Raw genomic sequence first — 16,767 nt, 5'->3', positions numbered from 1 at the left:
AACATAAACTCAAAGTTTAATAATTCAAGGGAGACTCCAAATTAGTTGGCACCTCTAAAATAATAATTTACCCGACTAGGTAATTAGAATTGGGATAAATATAGATAAAAGTTTAACTTGATAAATGGTATTGAAGAAGTTTTGGATGATAGTAGGTTAGGGAAGCTCTGCCTATACATGTCTAGGAAAATATGACTTCGACATGGTGCATTTGGCTTAGTAAAACTAACTAAAGTTACCCCTTACTAATCATAGTTAGTTAGACTAAAGTTTTGTACTAAGTTCAGTGGATAAGATTATTTGAAAAATTTTGAAGGCGTCGTTACTCTAATGATGTCTACGTGAATTATCACAGCTTAGACGTTTATTCAAAGAATGTCTGCTTATTCAACTTAAAGCTAAACATGAATCTAATACAAGTTAAGTCAAACCATGAAATTCAACTTAACTCATTTTACAAAATTATAAGATTCCTTAATTGAAAATATAGACCGGTGAGATGAATAAGGATAAATCAAAATTTAAATTTAAATTCAATTAAATTTAAATTCAATTAAATTCAAATTTAAATTTAAATTAATTTAAATTCAATTTAAATTTAAATTTAAATTTAAATTTAAATTCAAACTAAATCAAAATCAAATTAATTAAAATTTAAATTAAATTAAAATTATTTAGAAATTATCCTAAAAATTATTTAAAGAATTATATTTAAAATTGTTTTAAAATTTATTTTAAAAAATATTTTAAGAATTATTTTAAAAAATAAATTATTTTAAAAATTGTTATAAAAAATTATTTAAAAAATTATTTTAAATTCTTTAAAAAATATTTTATTTTAAAAATTATGTTAAAACTACTTTAAATGTATTTTGAAAATTCTTTTAACAATTATTTTAAAAATTATTTTCCCTTTAAAACTATTTTCTAAAAATCTTTTAAATGTTTAAAAAAACATAATTTAAAAAAATAGTTCAATAATATTGTAAAATATTATTTAAAACATAGGCACTTAACTAAAATTAAAAATTAAAAACTTAACTTAAAATTAAAAATTAAAACTTAAATTAAAATGAAAACTAACATAAACTTAACTTTACTTAATAATCTAATCTTAATTGATCATTTAAGATAGTCTTAATTGAAAACTTGATTTAATTAACATTGTAGGTTAATTTAACCTAATTAAAACTTTAACTTTACTCTAACTCACTTTAAATTAAATTTATTATACTTAAAATTTAGCTAAAATTTAACTTAATCTTAATTTAATGAATTAAAAATTTTATCTTAATTTAACCTATTGTTAAACCTTGATAAACCATCGTTTCATCATCTTAACCTAAACAAAGTTCTTTTGAGCCTCTAATAGGGATTTTAAATAGTATATTTCGGGTTTGAAACTAGGTTATTATAGGTTGAATCTGGTACACAATAGTAGATCTTTGAAAAATTTTTGAGTTGAGTTGTTGTGCACCCCGTGGTTCATCCCAGATCACAAGTTATAACCGTTTAAAATTTAGTCCGCGGAGCAATAAGGCCTGGCCATGTTTCATGTTGTTTATGTTAGTATTGGGAGTACAACATTAAACCCAAAGTGACATGAAACCTGACTAATGTACTTGACTATATGCACCAAACTATAAACCCAACTACTTGGATCCAAGACATAATGGAATCAAAACCTCATAATTCAGAAACCATCACAAGAGTTAACGTTGCTCTGATTTAAGCATAAAAAAAACACAAGCAAATTTATGTCTCTTTTAAAATGTCAACTGTTAATTTATAAATTGCAGAATTAGAATCTAGATCAGGAATAGAATTAACTAATCTGAGAATATTAAAATTAGTTTTATGTAAACAATTGAAATCAAGATACAATGATATTGTGGGTTAGAAAATTTATAAATCAATATATTCTCAACTACTAAATAAATCAAATTTGTTCTACAACACAAAATAATTTCTTATAGTCATCAAATGATCAACAGAAGTTCATACATTGCAAATTTATTAAACTCTTAGTAGTTTCAAAATGCTTAAATTGTAACAACCCAATTTTCCCTATTTCAAGTTCTAAATGTCCATAAAAATATTTGGAAATACTTTTAAAATATTCTAGAGATTTTTAGGAATTTTTAGAGTATTTTTACGTAATTTTTGGAGGTCGTTTAGTAGGGTTACAAAAAGAAAGAAATTTTGACAAAAAACGTTGAAGGTTCTCCCCAACCAGTCTGCAGTTGTTTTGTGAATATATATGGAGTGAAATGTATATATGCAGTAGTTGGAACATTTAAAAGAAATTCAAAAATGAAGGGCGCGGCTGAGGGATCGAAGCTGCGATCTGTGGCTTCGGTTAAAAGCCGGTTAACCAGCTGTGCCAACGAGTTTTGTTAATTAAGGAAAGAACGGAAATAATTTAAAGGATAGTTGATAATAGAAATATTGGAGTTATAAAGGGAGAACTTAGGGCTTTATTTCCCGTGACCTAATTTCTACCTCTCTTCTTCCTCACTCGTGCGCGGCGCCGGCTCCTCTCGGGCGGAATTGAAGAACGAAGCTAGGGCTTCATCTCGGTGGCCGGCCAAGGGTTCAATCCAAGAAGTTCTTCCCGTCTTCACGAACCCTCGTCGAAGAGAGCACGGAGGATGCAAGGAGCCGCTGGAATTTGAGCTGCCCGAACCCTAGATTTCTCCTTTTCGGTTGTAAGTCCAAGAACAGCGAGGTGAGTTGCTACTCACCTACAGTAGGAGTTGTTCCACGGTTTCGCTTTTCTTCTCTGTTTTCTCGCTGAGCAGGAACAACCCTAGATTCGTTGGTTGTTTTTTTTAGCATTTCGAGCTTTAATCCCTCTGCTATTCAAAGAATGTAAACAGCCTTGATTTCAATGCAGATTTGAATTCTTTTGTGGTTTAACAAGCATGCACAGCCTTGTAGTTAGAAATTCTGTTATGAGTTTTTTTTTTGTAGCTTAACAGGCATGAGCAGTCGACCCTTTTAGCATCCCAGTATCTAATTCTTCACTGATTTACCAACCATGAACAACCTCTTATAACTAGCATCTTTGATTGTATTTCCTTGTTTAATGGGCATGAACGGATTTATCTATAGTGGCATGCAGATTAGTTTTCCTTTCCTTGCTACCATATTTAGCATGAACAGAACATATATATATATGTGGTGCATTTTCCTTACTTGAACAAGCATGAACGACCTTCATTTTAGCACCTTTGTGTAGATTCCAGCCTTAGCTTATTTGCAGGTTCCTTCAGAAATTCAATTTTAGAATTCATTTGCTATGCACGGGCAAGAACAGCCTTCTAATCTATTTGCCGGATTTAGTTTTTTTTTATGTCGAACATGAATTTCTTTGTAAATCAAGCATACAGTGTTCTTTAGTCCCTTATTGCCTTATGAGCAGTTTTATTTATGAGCCTGTAACGCTAGTATGTTTGGGTAGATCTTTTGTTGCTGTTTTAGGTGCAAGAACAATCTTTATTTAGTTAGAATAAGTTTAGCATTACAGCTTTCTTGTCTTTGCACTTAAGGAGCAAGAACAGTCCTTAACATCAGTGTTTTAGTTTTGGGTACCTTGCATTTTAACAAGCATGAACAATTTGTGTCGAGTTTTGGATTTCTTTTGAAGTATAAAGTTATTCCAGTAAGCATGAGATTTCCTATTTGTTATTCCAGCAAGAATGAAGTTTTCATTGCTAGTTATTAAGCACGAACAACCTCTAATTTCCATAAAGCAGTTTGTTTCTGTTTAATTACAGTTAGTATATCTTGAGCATGCAATTATTAGTTTCTTTGCTATTTCATAAGCATGAGTTTCTGTCTGTGAGAAACTATAAGCAAGAAAGACCAATGTCTAGGCTTGATCTCAATTCCAGAAGTTGAATATCAAAAGCGCACACAAAGTGTTTGCGTAAATGCCAAGTAAGGGCAAGTATAAGGAAGTTATAGTTAAAAAGAAAGTATTTTACTTTTAATGGCATGTACCGGACACAAGGTCCAAGACACAAGGTCCATTGGGTGTGCTCCTAGATCACCCCTAGGCACAAGATCGCCTAGAAGTACCTTAGTAGTTTCGGGATTAGCTACCTCGACTCTTATTAAGGATGCACGCAAATTGGCACAATGCCGGGCCCAAAAGAAGTTTATTATTATTTTGAAGTATTAAAGTATAAGTTTTGAAACAAATGAAATAAGCTTCAAATATGTTTAGAATTAGAAAGTTTAGTTTCTTGTTATTTGAAGCATGCAGTAATAGTTTTATTTGTTTCTTGCTATTAGATTATTCAGCATGTTTAGCTTTATTTGCTTTCAGCATGCAGTTATAGTTTTATTCTTGTGAGCGTGAGTAGCTTTACATGTTTAGTAGCTTTACATGTTTAGTATTTCAGTTAGTATGATTCCTTTATTGGTTTATGAGCATGATTAGCTATACATGTTTAGTATTTCAGTTAGTATGATTCCTTTGCTATGTATGAGCATGAGTAGCTTTACATGTTAGCACTAAGTTTTAGCATGTTTTTATTTATATACATGCATATCGAGTTTTTGTGAGTTAGATAGCGCTCACTAAGTTTTATGCTTATAGTTTGCATTTCCTCCTACTGCAGATAAAGGGAAAGGAAAGATACAGTGAAGGAAGGCGACAAGGAGATGCAAGAGAAGTGTGTGATGTGTGGACTATGGAGATCCTTGGGACTTAGCTAAAGAACTTACTTAGTTTAAGAATATGTTTAGTTTAATTTCTTATTAAGTTGATAGGAAAATTTTGTAGTAAGAAGTTATGTTTCCACTGTTGGAGTTTTATTCGTTTACCATTGCTAGATTAGTTTTATTTTAAGTTGTTGTGTCTTATTAAACTGCGTGGGTCTTTGATATATTTCCAGCCGCCTGTGGCTGAGTATATATGTATGTATTGTTGAATATGGTCACCGGTATAGGGGAGATTCTACCAAAAATTTTCGGTAGGGTTTCCATGTGTTTTTAATTATACCGGTTATGTAGAGTTTGTAGATAAGTAACGGTCATCCTTAGAGAGTAGTAGTAGTAAGAAGGGTGGTCGTTACATAAATTGTTGATAATTATTTGATAATTAATATGGAGGTAAGTGTTTAAAAATTTATATTAAATATCTCACCTAAAATTAGTTGGTTACATGGATTGAAATAATTTGTTTGCCTATTTAATATAAATATTTAAATAGTTCTTTAATCACAAATCATATCTAATTTTTAGTAGTACTTAACATAAATACATAAAATAGTCAAAAGTAAATCATATTATTACACTAGTGATGATACTAGCTCATATTTACTTTTGTAAACAGCTTTGTTATCCATCTGCTATCCTTGACCTCACATTTGTAAACAACTCTATTATCCATCTAATATCCTTGACCTCACATCAACCAACCACCACAACTAGGTTTAAAATTTATTATCAGCCCCAGGAGTAATGATGTAGTGACAAAGCGTATTCTTTTGTTCTGTTAATGATTAGTCTGATGAATAGTAATCTTGCTCTGATATCATTTATTAGAATCTGTGTGGACTAGGGGGGAGGGGTGAATAGCTCTTTTCACGTCGATCGATTTGCACAGTGAAAACTTCAATAACAATCTTTGCACTAATGCAAACATAAGAGACACAACCTTTTACTTAGTTTGGAACCCCGATTTTTCAAGTCCTACTCCTATAGTGATGCTATTACCACTAAACCTTCTCCTTCAACCTATTTTTCACAATAAGAAATAAAGATGCAAATATAAATGAAAGTGAAATTAATTTTACAATGAAAACTTTGCTTTGTATGCTTTCTTGTTGCTTGAAATTGTCTCTTGATGGTAAGAAATGCAGCATTACTTAGGTGGCGTTTGGTACATGAGTATGGACATGGGGATTTGAATTCATTTCCAAACTTTATACTTGGTTGATGAGAATGAGAATTAAGATTTTAAAATGAAATCCAAAAACTTAGATATTGATGAAACACACATCTTCCCTTGGATTTCACCATATCCAAAAACTTAAATATCATCTAAATTATTTTGGATGAAAATACCCTTAATATATTTTTTCAATTTTTCTTTCATATCACTTTCTCTCTTTTTTTTGTTTTCTTTTATCATACTTTCTCTCACAATTCTCTCTCATTACTCTTTCTCTAACCTTTTCTCTCTCATCACACTTTTTCTCTCTTTATTCTCTCCTCATCCTCTCTCACAATACTTTCTCTCTCCTCAAATTCTCACATCACGTTCTTTTTTTTTTTCTTTCATCATATTTTTTCTCTCATCACACTTTCTTTCTATTTTCTCTCTCTCCTCATTTTCTTTCATCACACTTTTCCTATTTTCATTCTCTCTCATCATACTTTCTCTCACCTCATTCTCTCTTATTACATTTTCTCTCTCTTTATTATATTTTATCATACTTTCTTTCTCCTCATTCTCTCTCATCATACTTTCTCTCTCCTTATTTTTTTCGTCACATGTTCTCTATCTTTTTTTCTCACATCTAATTTTTTCTCTTATTTTCTTTTGAGGGTAAAAAAGGAAATTTTTGTTCATTCCGATAGAAAATATCCAACTAACCAAATATTATTTTTAAGAGTGATATTTATGCTCATACTCATTCCCATTCCATGATACTATCATCCCCATTCTGATTCTAATTCTTAGGAAAGAACCAAACGCCACCTTAGTCTCTAACCCCTTAATAATCGACGTCTACAAATCTCCTCAAAATCCTCTTTTATAGGGTTGCTTTCATGCTGATTTTTATCTATCAATCGACCGCTAACTTCCATCAATCAACCACCCTATCGAATCCAATCATTGTAACTTGCAAAATGACTCTTTTCATGCAGTTTAACCGCCATCAGTTGACTGTCAAACCTTATCAAATGATTGGTAGACAATTAATCGAGTTTCTAGTCGATTTTTAAGACTTCTATTTGCTTCTATAGTGCCCTAAACTGTAATAATCAAATGATGGACTAATAATCAAATTAAACAATCAATTTTGCAATATTCTATTTGTTGCTATAGCATTAGTAATTGATTTCTAAACTCTAGCAATCGATTATAACAAAAATACCATAGTAGAAACCCTAACCTCTAATACTGTAGTAGAAACCTTAACCCCTAATATTGTAGCAAACTCCAAAGTTAGTATAGCAAACCCTAAAACTCGGGGTTTAAACCCTAGACACTATGAAACCCCTAATGTTACTCCTGAAGACATTGTCTCAACCCTTGAAGTTACTGTATAAAACCATAAAAACACCTCAAATCTTAATTTCGGAGTTTAAAGTCCATTGATCGATCGATACACCATATCAGTCGACTGATACTCTATTTCAACCTTACCAAAATTGAATTCTTATCTTTCATGATATTTAGTGGACCTCAACCTACCAAGACTTCCTTTGCCCGACATCCGATTAACTTTGACCTGTTCAGACTTCCTATTACCAGCATCCAATTAACCTTGATGTACAAGAATTTTCTGTTGCTTAACATCCGGTCAACCTTTATTTGCCGGAATTTCATCCTTACCTGGCATCTAGTCAAACTTGACCTGCTAGGATTTCCTTTGCTCGTGTCTAATATTCGCTCAACCTTGGCCTATTAAGACTTTCATCCACATGCAAGTGTTCGATCCACTTCAACTTTATCCATCTCATATTAAGTGTTTGGTAAACCTTGACCGAGTTGAATTTTATTTCTGACCACCAAGTGTCTAGTTAACCATGATTTTCTTGGACTTTCTTCTTGCTAACTTCATGTTAGATTTTTGACAGTCAAGTGCCTAGTTAATCGTGATTCACTTAAACTTTTCATTTTTTATAGAGTATTGGTCAACTTTGACCTATTTGACTCTTACTCAATAAACTAATACATTGATCAAACATTTAAACCCAACTTGAGTCAACTCGAGCTTGGTTAAACCAGCCAACCTTGATCAAAGGCCGATTATACCAACAACTTCAACCCAAGTAATCTACCTACATTGTCAAAATCATCTACGATATTTACAAGATTTACACGAACCATATATATATACTAGAATAAAATAACAAACAAGAAACTATATATAAAATATATAATTTATAATATACTAAAACATCATCCTTAATCATTACAAAATTTTGATAAAAAGTCATTGATGAATTCACGTACTTCGAATCCATAACATCCCTTGCATTTACCTTCATCCAAATATGAGCCACTTGTTAACAATCTCTACCTTGACAAATATTCACCCCTTCAAAGAACATGAGTATCTAAATAACACTCCACTTGGATCTAGGTTTCCTTCCTCTAACATCTAAAGATGTGGATTAAGTTCAAACAATGCTTGAACTTCTCTATGATCATTAGCTTTGTCAGTATGTCTGTAGCATTGCAGTGTGAACTTTCTTAAGTTGAATTTCTCCAGAAGCAATCAATTCTCTGATATTGTGAAACCTCACATCAATATGCTTGGTTCTTGCATGATACACTTGATTCTTCACCAAATAGATAACACTCTAACTATCACATAACAACTTGACTCCGCCTTGCTAAACACCTAGTTCTCTGACCATGTTTTCTTTATCTTTAGACAATCTCTCTTGAGCTGTCTTTTGCCTCCACACTTGTAGTACGTGATCACTTTTTTCCTTCTCGACTTAGAACAAGACTTGTTGTTGTTACCCGATCTATGTCGAGATTTGCTTCTACCAAACTCTTGGTTGTTATTTACCACAAGTCATTTTCCCTGAGAAACTTCATTGCTTGTTTTCTTCCTCTGGTGAAAACCTAGTAACGCATCTGTGATCTCCTTCAATTTGAGAGTTTCCTTACTCCACATCAAAGTAGTAACCAAATTCTCATACAGATGAAAGTAGAGAATTCAATAACATCAACTCCTTGTCTTCATCTTCAATCTTCACATCAACTTGTTTCAGATCACTTACAATCTGGTTGAATATGTTGATGTGTTGGCTAAGATCGGTTCCTTTTGTCATCTTCAGCCCGAATAATTTATGCTTGAGATACAATTTGTTTGTCAATGACTTTGATATGTACTGACTTTTTAACTTTTGCCAAACTACCACCGGTGACTCCTTGTCTATGACATGGTATATCACATCATCCGTAAGATAAAGCCTGATTGTTACCACTGCCTTCGCCTGAAGTTCTTCTCAATCTGATCTCTCCATGTTTTTTGATTTCCTTTCTCTTAGTGCCTTCACCATGCTTTGTTGTACCAACAAGTCCTTGACTCTTCTCTGTCATAATTTGAAGTTTTCGGTTCCATCAAACTTCACTATATTAACTTTGTAGAAGTCACCCCTGAGATGTTGAAGAAATCTACCAAAACATGCAGCTCTGATACCAATTGTTGAGCAAAGAGGAGGCAATACCTCTCAACCTATAAAGCGAAAGAAGAGGAAGAGAGAAAGAGATTGCGCGGCGCAACAAGACAAAGATGCACAAAAAGGAGAGCAGACACGAGGAAAGAGAAGAGGAAGAGGAAGAAGAAGAGTTACCGTAATTCGACAGCGTGCTTACTCCACAAAAATGACCAAAGCTTTATTAGAATTCCCTATACACAAGAGAATCATATTACATGATTTTTGTGATTGTTATTGTACAATAAATTTACAATGATCTCTATAAATAGTGCATGAACCTTAGACCCGATAAAATTGTAACAAATTTCTGTTATAGAAAATTGCAATAGAATTTTATTATAAAAATCGTAACAGAATTTTGTTATATAAAATCATAATAAAATTCTATTATATATAAAATCGTAACAGAATTTTATTACGAAAAATCTTAACAAATTTTCCTTCCATAACATCCCTCGCATTAACCTTCATCCAAATATGAGCCACCCGTTAACAGATGGGAACCCCCAACTTGATGAGTGATTATTGGAGTTTCGATGTAAATTCTAAACTCGAATGGGAGAGGGAAAGATGATGAGCTTGGGGAGTTTCAAGTAGGGGTGCAAATGAGTTACACCGCTCGCGAGCGGCTCGCGAGCAGCTCGGTCAAAGCTCGACTCGAGCTATAACCGAGCTCAGAGTTAATCGAGCTCGGAGTTGACCGAGCTCGAGCCAGCTCGTTTAATATTTGAGTCGAGCTTGAGCCTATTTAATACTGGCTTGATGGCCCGTTGAGCCAGACTAATTTAATATTTTAATATTTAAAATAATTTTTACTTTATAATTATATAATAAGTTAAGTATTTGTGGTTAGAATGTTTCTTTAGGTAAAGATTTTGAAGGTTCGAATCTCAACCCCCGCATCTTAATTTTTGATTTAAATTCATTGTTTCGAGCTCGAGCCAATGATTCAAAAACTAGCTCGAGCCTCTTTAGCTTTCTCTCGAGCTCGAGCCGACTGAAACTTCATTTACAGTTTCAAAAAGTCTAAAATCGAATCTATACGTAGTGCTTTGACTTTTTTTTTTTGAAAATTTCACTTTTTACGAGTTCAGACACGCATTAGAAAAGTATAAAGCTATTGGCGGCGAGAGGGATATTATTAGAATTAAGTGCGTTTTTTTATAAAAAGTAAACTATGATACACCTTTTTGAAAGTTTGAAAATTTTGAATGCACTTGTTTGTAAAACGCCAGTGAAGAAAAGTAGATGTTAAATTATAAATATAATTTCACAAAAAAATGAAGTGCGCTTGGAAATTTGTCACGTGGGCCAAAAAAAAGAGAGATTGGTCTTCGAGGTTAAACGGACGGGCCATCGTTTGCTCGGGTCGCGACGAACTCGACGAAAAACGACAATGGAGAGCGCCCTTGCCTCGGCCGCTTCCATCGCCGACCAAAGACACAAGATCGAACAGTACAAGCTCATTCTCGCATCAGTTCTCTCCTCGTCCACCGGCGTCTCACAAGCAAAACGTTTCATCGATCACAGTGATACTCCGTAGCTAAGTACTCCTTCCACTTTCCCTTACTCTGCAGTTTTTGATCTGTTTCGGGGGATTTTCCCTCCGTACGTTGCTCGGTTTTAGTGGTGTCGGACGAGGTTCCGCTGGTGGTCTCTAGGCAGTTGCTACAGACCTTCGCTCAGGAGTTGGGCAGGCTCGAGGTAGACATCCAGAAGGAGATCGCTCATTATGCTCTGGCTCAGATTCAACCGAGGGTCGTGTCATTCGAGGAACAGGTATGGTGTTAAGACTCCTCATCTTCGATTCTGTACATAGAATTTTTTTTATTATAATACGTGGCTGGTAAATTTTCCATTTTTAATGGGCTTTCTTCCTTGTTAGCACATAATAAATTCAATTTAATTACATTGTCACTGTATCTACGAGAGAGCAATGAATTTAAGTGCTCTTTTGGCTATGCATCTAATTAGTTCAAAACATATTTTGTTAAGTGGATCTAGCTGTCTCCTTGGCTTTGGTTATTCATCATCATAATCTAGTAGTGCTAGTTCCAACTGTTCGGGTTGTCCAAACGAATCTTTTCTCTTCCTGTCTTTCTAGTAATATTCAAATTCAACTTTATAAGTTTAATTTTAATTTTACTAGACGAAAGGCAGGTCCATCCACTTCATTTGTTGAATATCAGACTGCATTTGATTGAGCCCGGATAAGAACCTTGGTTTAGAGCAAAACTCTCAAGTTATTTACTTTCTCTTTAAATGTATCTTTTACCCCACTGATCTAAGAACCCTGATGTGAATTTAATTGAAGTCTGGTCAACCTTTTTGTAGACTCAAAAATAAAGTTCTAAGACTAAGTCGTCTTCAGGAATAACTTCACTAAAATGAAATATTTGCTGATAAATGTTTTTTAATGCTAGCGATGGGCAGGATTTTGGGAGTTAGGGGGGCAAACTGATATCGTCTACTTCCACTATTAGATGGGTAAAATACTAAAGATGCAGTAGTTTTTTTTTACCTGTAAAGCAGGGAATAAAACTAAAGATACATAAGAAATTCTTATGCAATTTATATACATTACCCAAAGATTGATCTTTAGGGGTAATTTCTGCACACATTTCTTCCTTATCAAGTCATTTAAAAGTCGATTGATAATATCTCTATCTTAGTTGCTCCTTTCTTTGTTTACTTGAATTTGAATACAGCTCAAATTATTTTGTTTGAAAACATGTGTTACATTTTAATGATATTAATGTCGGTTATCGTTGAATCATAAGCATTTAGTTAATTTGTTTGACGCCTCAGTATAAATTAACAATAAGAATTGTACCATGCATAATTTTTTTACAAATTCCATCATAAGGGCATTATATTTCTTTCTACATCAAATTGAGTGCTAGTTACAATCACAAGTCGTAGAAGTCTCATTCAATATATAAGCTCATGCCAACCCCGCTTGAGTATAAGTCTTCTCCTAATAATCCATACCAATAGCAACATATTAAGTGGGCCTTCCTCATAATAAGATCAAACATAAGATGCAAAATTTAGAAATTTGGATAATAAAGTACATAAAGCAACGGGATAGTATTACTTCATAAAAAAGAAGAAGAAAAAGATAGTAAGTCTTAATAACATAGCAGTGCACATAATGATATTATGTTAATAATATAGCGGTGTACATTTAGATACAATTTAATATAGAGGTCATTAAACAAGAGAAGTGCAATAATGAATTAATATGTTAAGTGAAATAATATCATAAATAATTATATAGTATCAACAAAAGCACAAGGTAGCACATTGATGCAAAACATAAGAAATGAACGCTCAAAATAGCAAAGAGCCTATGTCAATATCCATGAAAGGCATATCCAAGATGCGAGTGGCTCGTGGAGAAATTGGACTGGCACATACTTGCTACATTGTGTCATATGAGTTTATATAGTTAAGGTTGTCATTGCACGACTTACAATTCAAATATTGAAAAGGTATCACCACATTTCATAATCTACCAGCACTTCAAGTTATGGGGCAAAACAAGTGTCCAATGTCTACATATCATAATCTACTAGCACTTCAAGTTGTGGGGCAAAACAAGTGTCCGATGTTCGAGCATGTTAAGAACCTAAGACTTTTATATAAAGAATATTGATTGATATATATATATATATATATGTGAATTTGATACCCTGCACACCCTTACTCTGTACACTCATGAGCGACTAAGTGTAAATCCAGGCGCCCTGATCCTCAAAAGTTAATTAGTCAAATACAAGTGACATATAAGGAATATTAAAGGTTAAGGTCGTAACAATTATTGAGGAGTTGCGTGATGAACTTATGATCAACTTGTTCACAATAAGGATTTTCATAATTCAAGAATGCTATCAGTGACATTGGACATATTGGTAAGGATCATTAACATGACATCAAACTTGCTACAAGGTTTGAGATTGAATTGATCAATTAGATTAATCTATCAATTCAAATCAAATTACTATAATGATCATATTTATGATAGACTAGATCAAATACTATAGAGATATAGGTCAAGTACAAGGTGTAATACAACAACAACCAAACCTTTTTCCACTAGGTGGGGTCGGCAAGTACAAGGTGTAATCTTAAATAAAAATGAGCTGTGAAATATGATTATTATGACCCAAAATCTTTGATTGATATGGTGTTCGTTCAACTAGCTAAATAGTATAAACGCCAATATTGGCTTGATCAAGACTACAATAACTAGACTTTGTTTAAGTTACGGTATCCATCGAGTATCTAAGTATCTTAATCTAGGGATTAAGAAGCCAAGCTTAGAATAAGTCTTAGGTGGACATGATCCGATTTTGGACAAGGTTTATACAATTATTTATGTTAACTTAAATGATTATGATCTAATTGATAGTTAATCATCATCAAGAATCACATCAGTATCCATTGAATGCTTCATTAGTCGCCATTAAATATATATGCAGCATAAACTAGGTCACAACAACTTGAACCTATCTCCATTCAGTCATAAAGCAATAATAACAACAACAACCGAGCCTTAGCCCACTAGGTGGGATTTGTAAGTACCCTGTGGTAGTTTTAATATGGTCAACCGAGTTAAGTTAGGTCTTGTTTGTGTTTGATCCTTGTGTTTAGTGTAGGAGCTTAGGAACATAAGAAGTCGAGCGGAAGACGCAGCTAGTGAGAAGAATGACACAGAAATCGAGTTGACGGGCTTGGTGCATCTGAGGGATGAGAAGCTGCGGAAGAGTACACTGGCGGACGAGGACACGAGTGACGTATCCGAGGGACGAGAAGCCGGGGAGGAAACCTATTCAAGGAGAAAGTTGGAGTTGGGTTCAGGTGAGCTCAACTCTGAATAACCGGAGCATCACCCACGCGAGGCTGATCTTCCTTGTGGAAGGCGCCTCCAACGAGCTTGGAGTCACTCTCAAAGCCTCATGGAAGACGCCTTCAAGCCTGTTGAAGGCGCTTTTAATATTAGTTAGTCGAAGATAAAGTTTTATCTTTGGTGGATAAAACTTAATCTATTTAAGGCGTCTTGGACCTACTTGAAGGCGTCTCTGAGCCACGGATTGGTTTTTTCAAGGGTTATAAAAAGATTTCTGGAGCTAGGAAATTAACAACAATTCAACTACAACTTCTGTAATCACTTTCTAGTCTTTTTTCTAATTTATCAACACTGTAAGAGTCTACTCCGCCTTCAACAAAAGAGATTTCTAGTGGAACTTTTTCAACGCCTTGGATTAACAACCACCTAGGTTGTAACTAAATAAATTTAGCGTTCTTATTATTCTCTTAGAAGTTGTTAATTTTATGTATTCTTATTTTGTTCAATTAATTGTGCATATAAAAAAAAAGGGCAGCCCGCTGCATGAAGCTCCCGCCATGCGGGGTTCCGGGGAAGGATCCATTGTACGCAGCCTTACCCTGCTTTTGCAAGAGGCTGTTTCCAGCAATTGTGCATATAACTAATCAAATCCAAAGATCGCGAAAGGATTTGTTTAATTTTTGTCTTGCTGGCCGCACCGGGACCAACAATTGTTATTAGAGCCCAACCGCTTAAGAAGGATTACCCGCTGGCCGAAGCAAATAAGACGATGGCCGTACTGAGTATTTACCCGTTGAAATTCGAGGGGGAGTTTGTCCTACAGAAAAAGCAAATGTAGGTATTTTTTAAAACTGACTTTGAAGTTTTATTAATAATCAAATATTGTTTTATAGCTTCAAAAGATCAAAAAGATGAAGAAAAAGAAGAGTACCTTTGGAAAAAAAAGGAGCAAGCGGATTTGTGACGAATGGATGAGTTGAATTCTACTTGCTAAGCATGCTGCCACCTCAAGAAATCAACCGAATTAGCGCCTACGAATTAGCAAAGGAACTTTAGAAAAAGTTCCTGCAGCTAGACGAAGGAATGTCAAAAGCAAAGCTTGCGAGACGGGACCTTCTCTGAACCAATTGACGAACCTCCTGCTAAAAGGAGAGTCAGCAGCGTAACTGCACGCTAAAATGAAGGAGCTGATCATCGGACTCACGAATCACGGGGAAAAGGTAACAAGCCGAGATTCTCTAAGGTATGCATTGAATGCTTTTCTAAGGACACCTGAATGGTCCTCAATAATCGATTCCTACTATATTTCTAAAGATCTAGAGGTAAGTACATTAGAAAGTTTATTTTCCACTTTAGAACTTCACAAATCTAAATGTGCAGAATTAAAGAAGGAGCCAGGCCAGACAATTGCCCTGAAGGCAAGAACAGACGATCCAGACTCCGAAGCATCAATCGATGAAGACGATGCAACCGTAGTGGTAAGAAATTTTAGTAAATTTCTTAAAGCTAATAAATTTAATAAGTCATGCGAAGAAGAACCTTCGAAGCAAGAGGAAAATTTGATGCTACAACTACTAAGAAGAAGGGCACATCAAGAACGACTGTCCAAAATTTAAAAGAAAGGAGAAAGACAAGGGCAAAAGACCAACAAGATCGAAGCATAAAACCCCGAAGGCGACATGGGACGAATCGTCGTCATCAGAATCGGAGTTAGAAGCAAGGTTCTAAAATTTGCTAGGCGCTAGTCGGGCGGCAGACCAGTGCCTAGCGCCTAGGCCGCCTAGGCGCCGCTAGGCGGATTCCTCGGTATCCCTTGTTTCATGTGGACTGTGGACAATGTTATATGTAAATCTAAATATTGTCTTAAACAATTTCATAGCAATGAAGATCTAACTATGTATGCTGAAATAAATACATATTTTCCGATACCAAAAAATGAACATGCAGTAAGTTATCATAATCATATACTAAACAGTAGAACATTGGAAAATAGTAGCAATAGTTCAATTCAAGATTACAATGCATTGTGAACTAGTAACCACTAAGCAAAATATAATTGTTAAATAACATAAATCATGTCTTAACAAAATGAGTTCAAAATTGGGAAACTAATAATATCTCTACTCATATTTATTCTGCTTCTTCTTCTCCATAATTTTCAATAACTTGTTTTTCATCGGACACAAACTCAATATCATTATTGTGATCCTCGTCTTCTTCTTCGGATTCAAAATCATCTTCATGGAGTTCTCTCACTCTGGAGCTTCTTCGGGGTTGTAGATTTTCATCTGCTCCACTTGCTTCATCAACCATTTGCCAAGTGAGCCCGGAACCTAGTTCAACTTCATCATCTTCCCCACCATCCACAATCCAACCTTGTGCATTTGAAGCATCTTTTGCAAGAAGGACATCAACATTTCTTTCTTTTTCTCTTTTTTGTTTGTTCAACAATCTAGCATTAAATTGGACAAATACTAGATTGTTCAACCTGTTGG

The 16,767-nt window shown here is 34.2% G+C and overlaps 1 protein-coding gene across 3 annotated transcripts in view; it reads left to right on the top strand.

Annotated features, from left to right (window-relative positions):
• The first annotated feature begins 10,713 nt into the window (after positions 1–10,713).
• Positions 10,714–16,767, top strand: part of LOC122046891 (COP9 signalosome complex subunit 4-like) — a 44,149-nt gene continuing 38,095 nt past the window's right edge. For all 3 annotated transcript variants that reach the window (XR_006130417.1, XM_042607833.1, XM_042607832.1), the window contains exons 1-2: positions 10,714–10,949; positions 11,048–11,199. Coding sequence is in view for 2 of the 3 variants with exons in the window: in XM_042607833.1 (XP_042463767.1) it covers positions 10,817–10,949; positions 11,048–11,199 (285 nt within the window). In the remaining variant the exon portion in view is untranslated. The remainder of the gene's footprint in view (positions 10,950–11,047; positions 11,200–16,767) is intronic.

This window comes from Zingiber officinale, chromosome 2B (genome assembly GCF_018446385.1).
Source record: "Zingiber officinale cultivar Zhangliang chromosome 2B, Zo_v1.1, whole genome shotgun sequence".
Lineage (NCBI taxonomy): Eukaryota > Viridiplantae > Streptophyta > Magnoliopsida > Zingiberales > Zingiberaceae > Zingiber > Zingiber officinale.
Note: the sequence above shows the minus strand (reverse complement) of the source record. Positions and strands in the feature narration are given on the sequence as shown.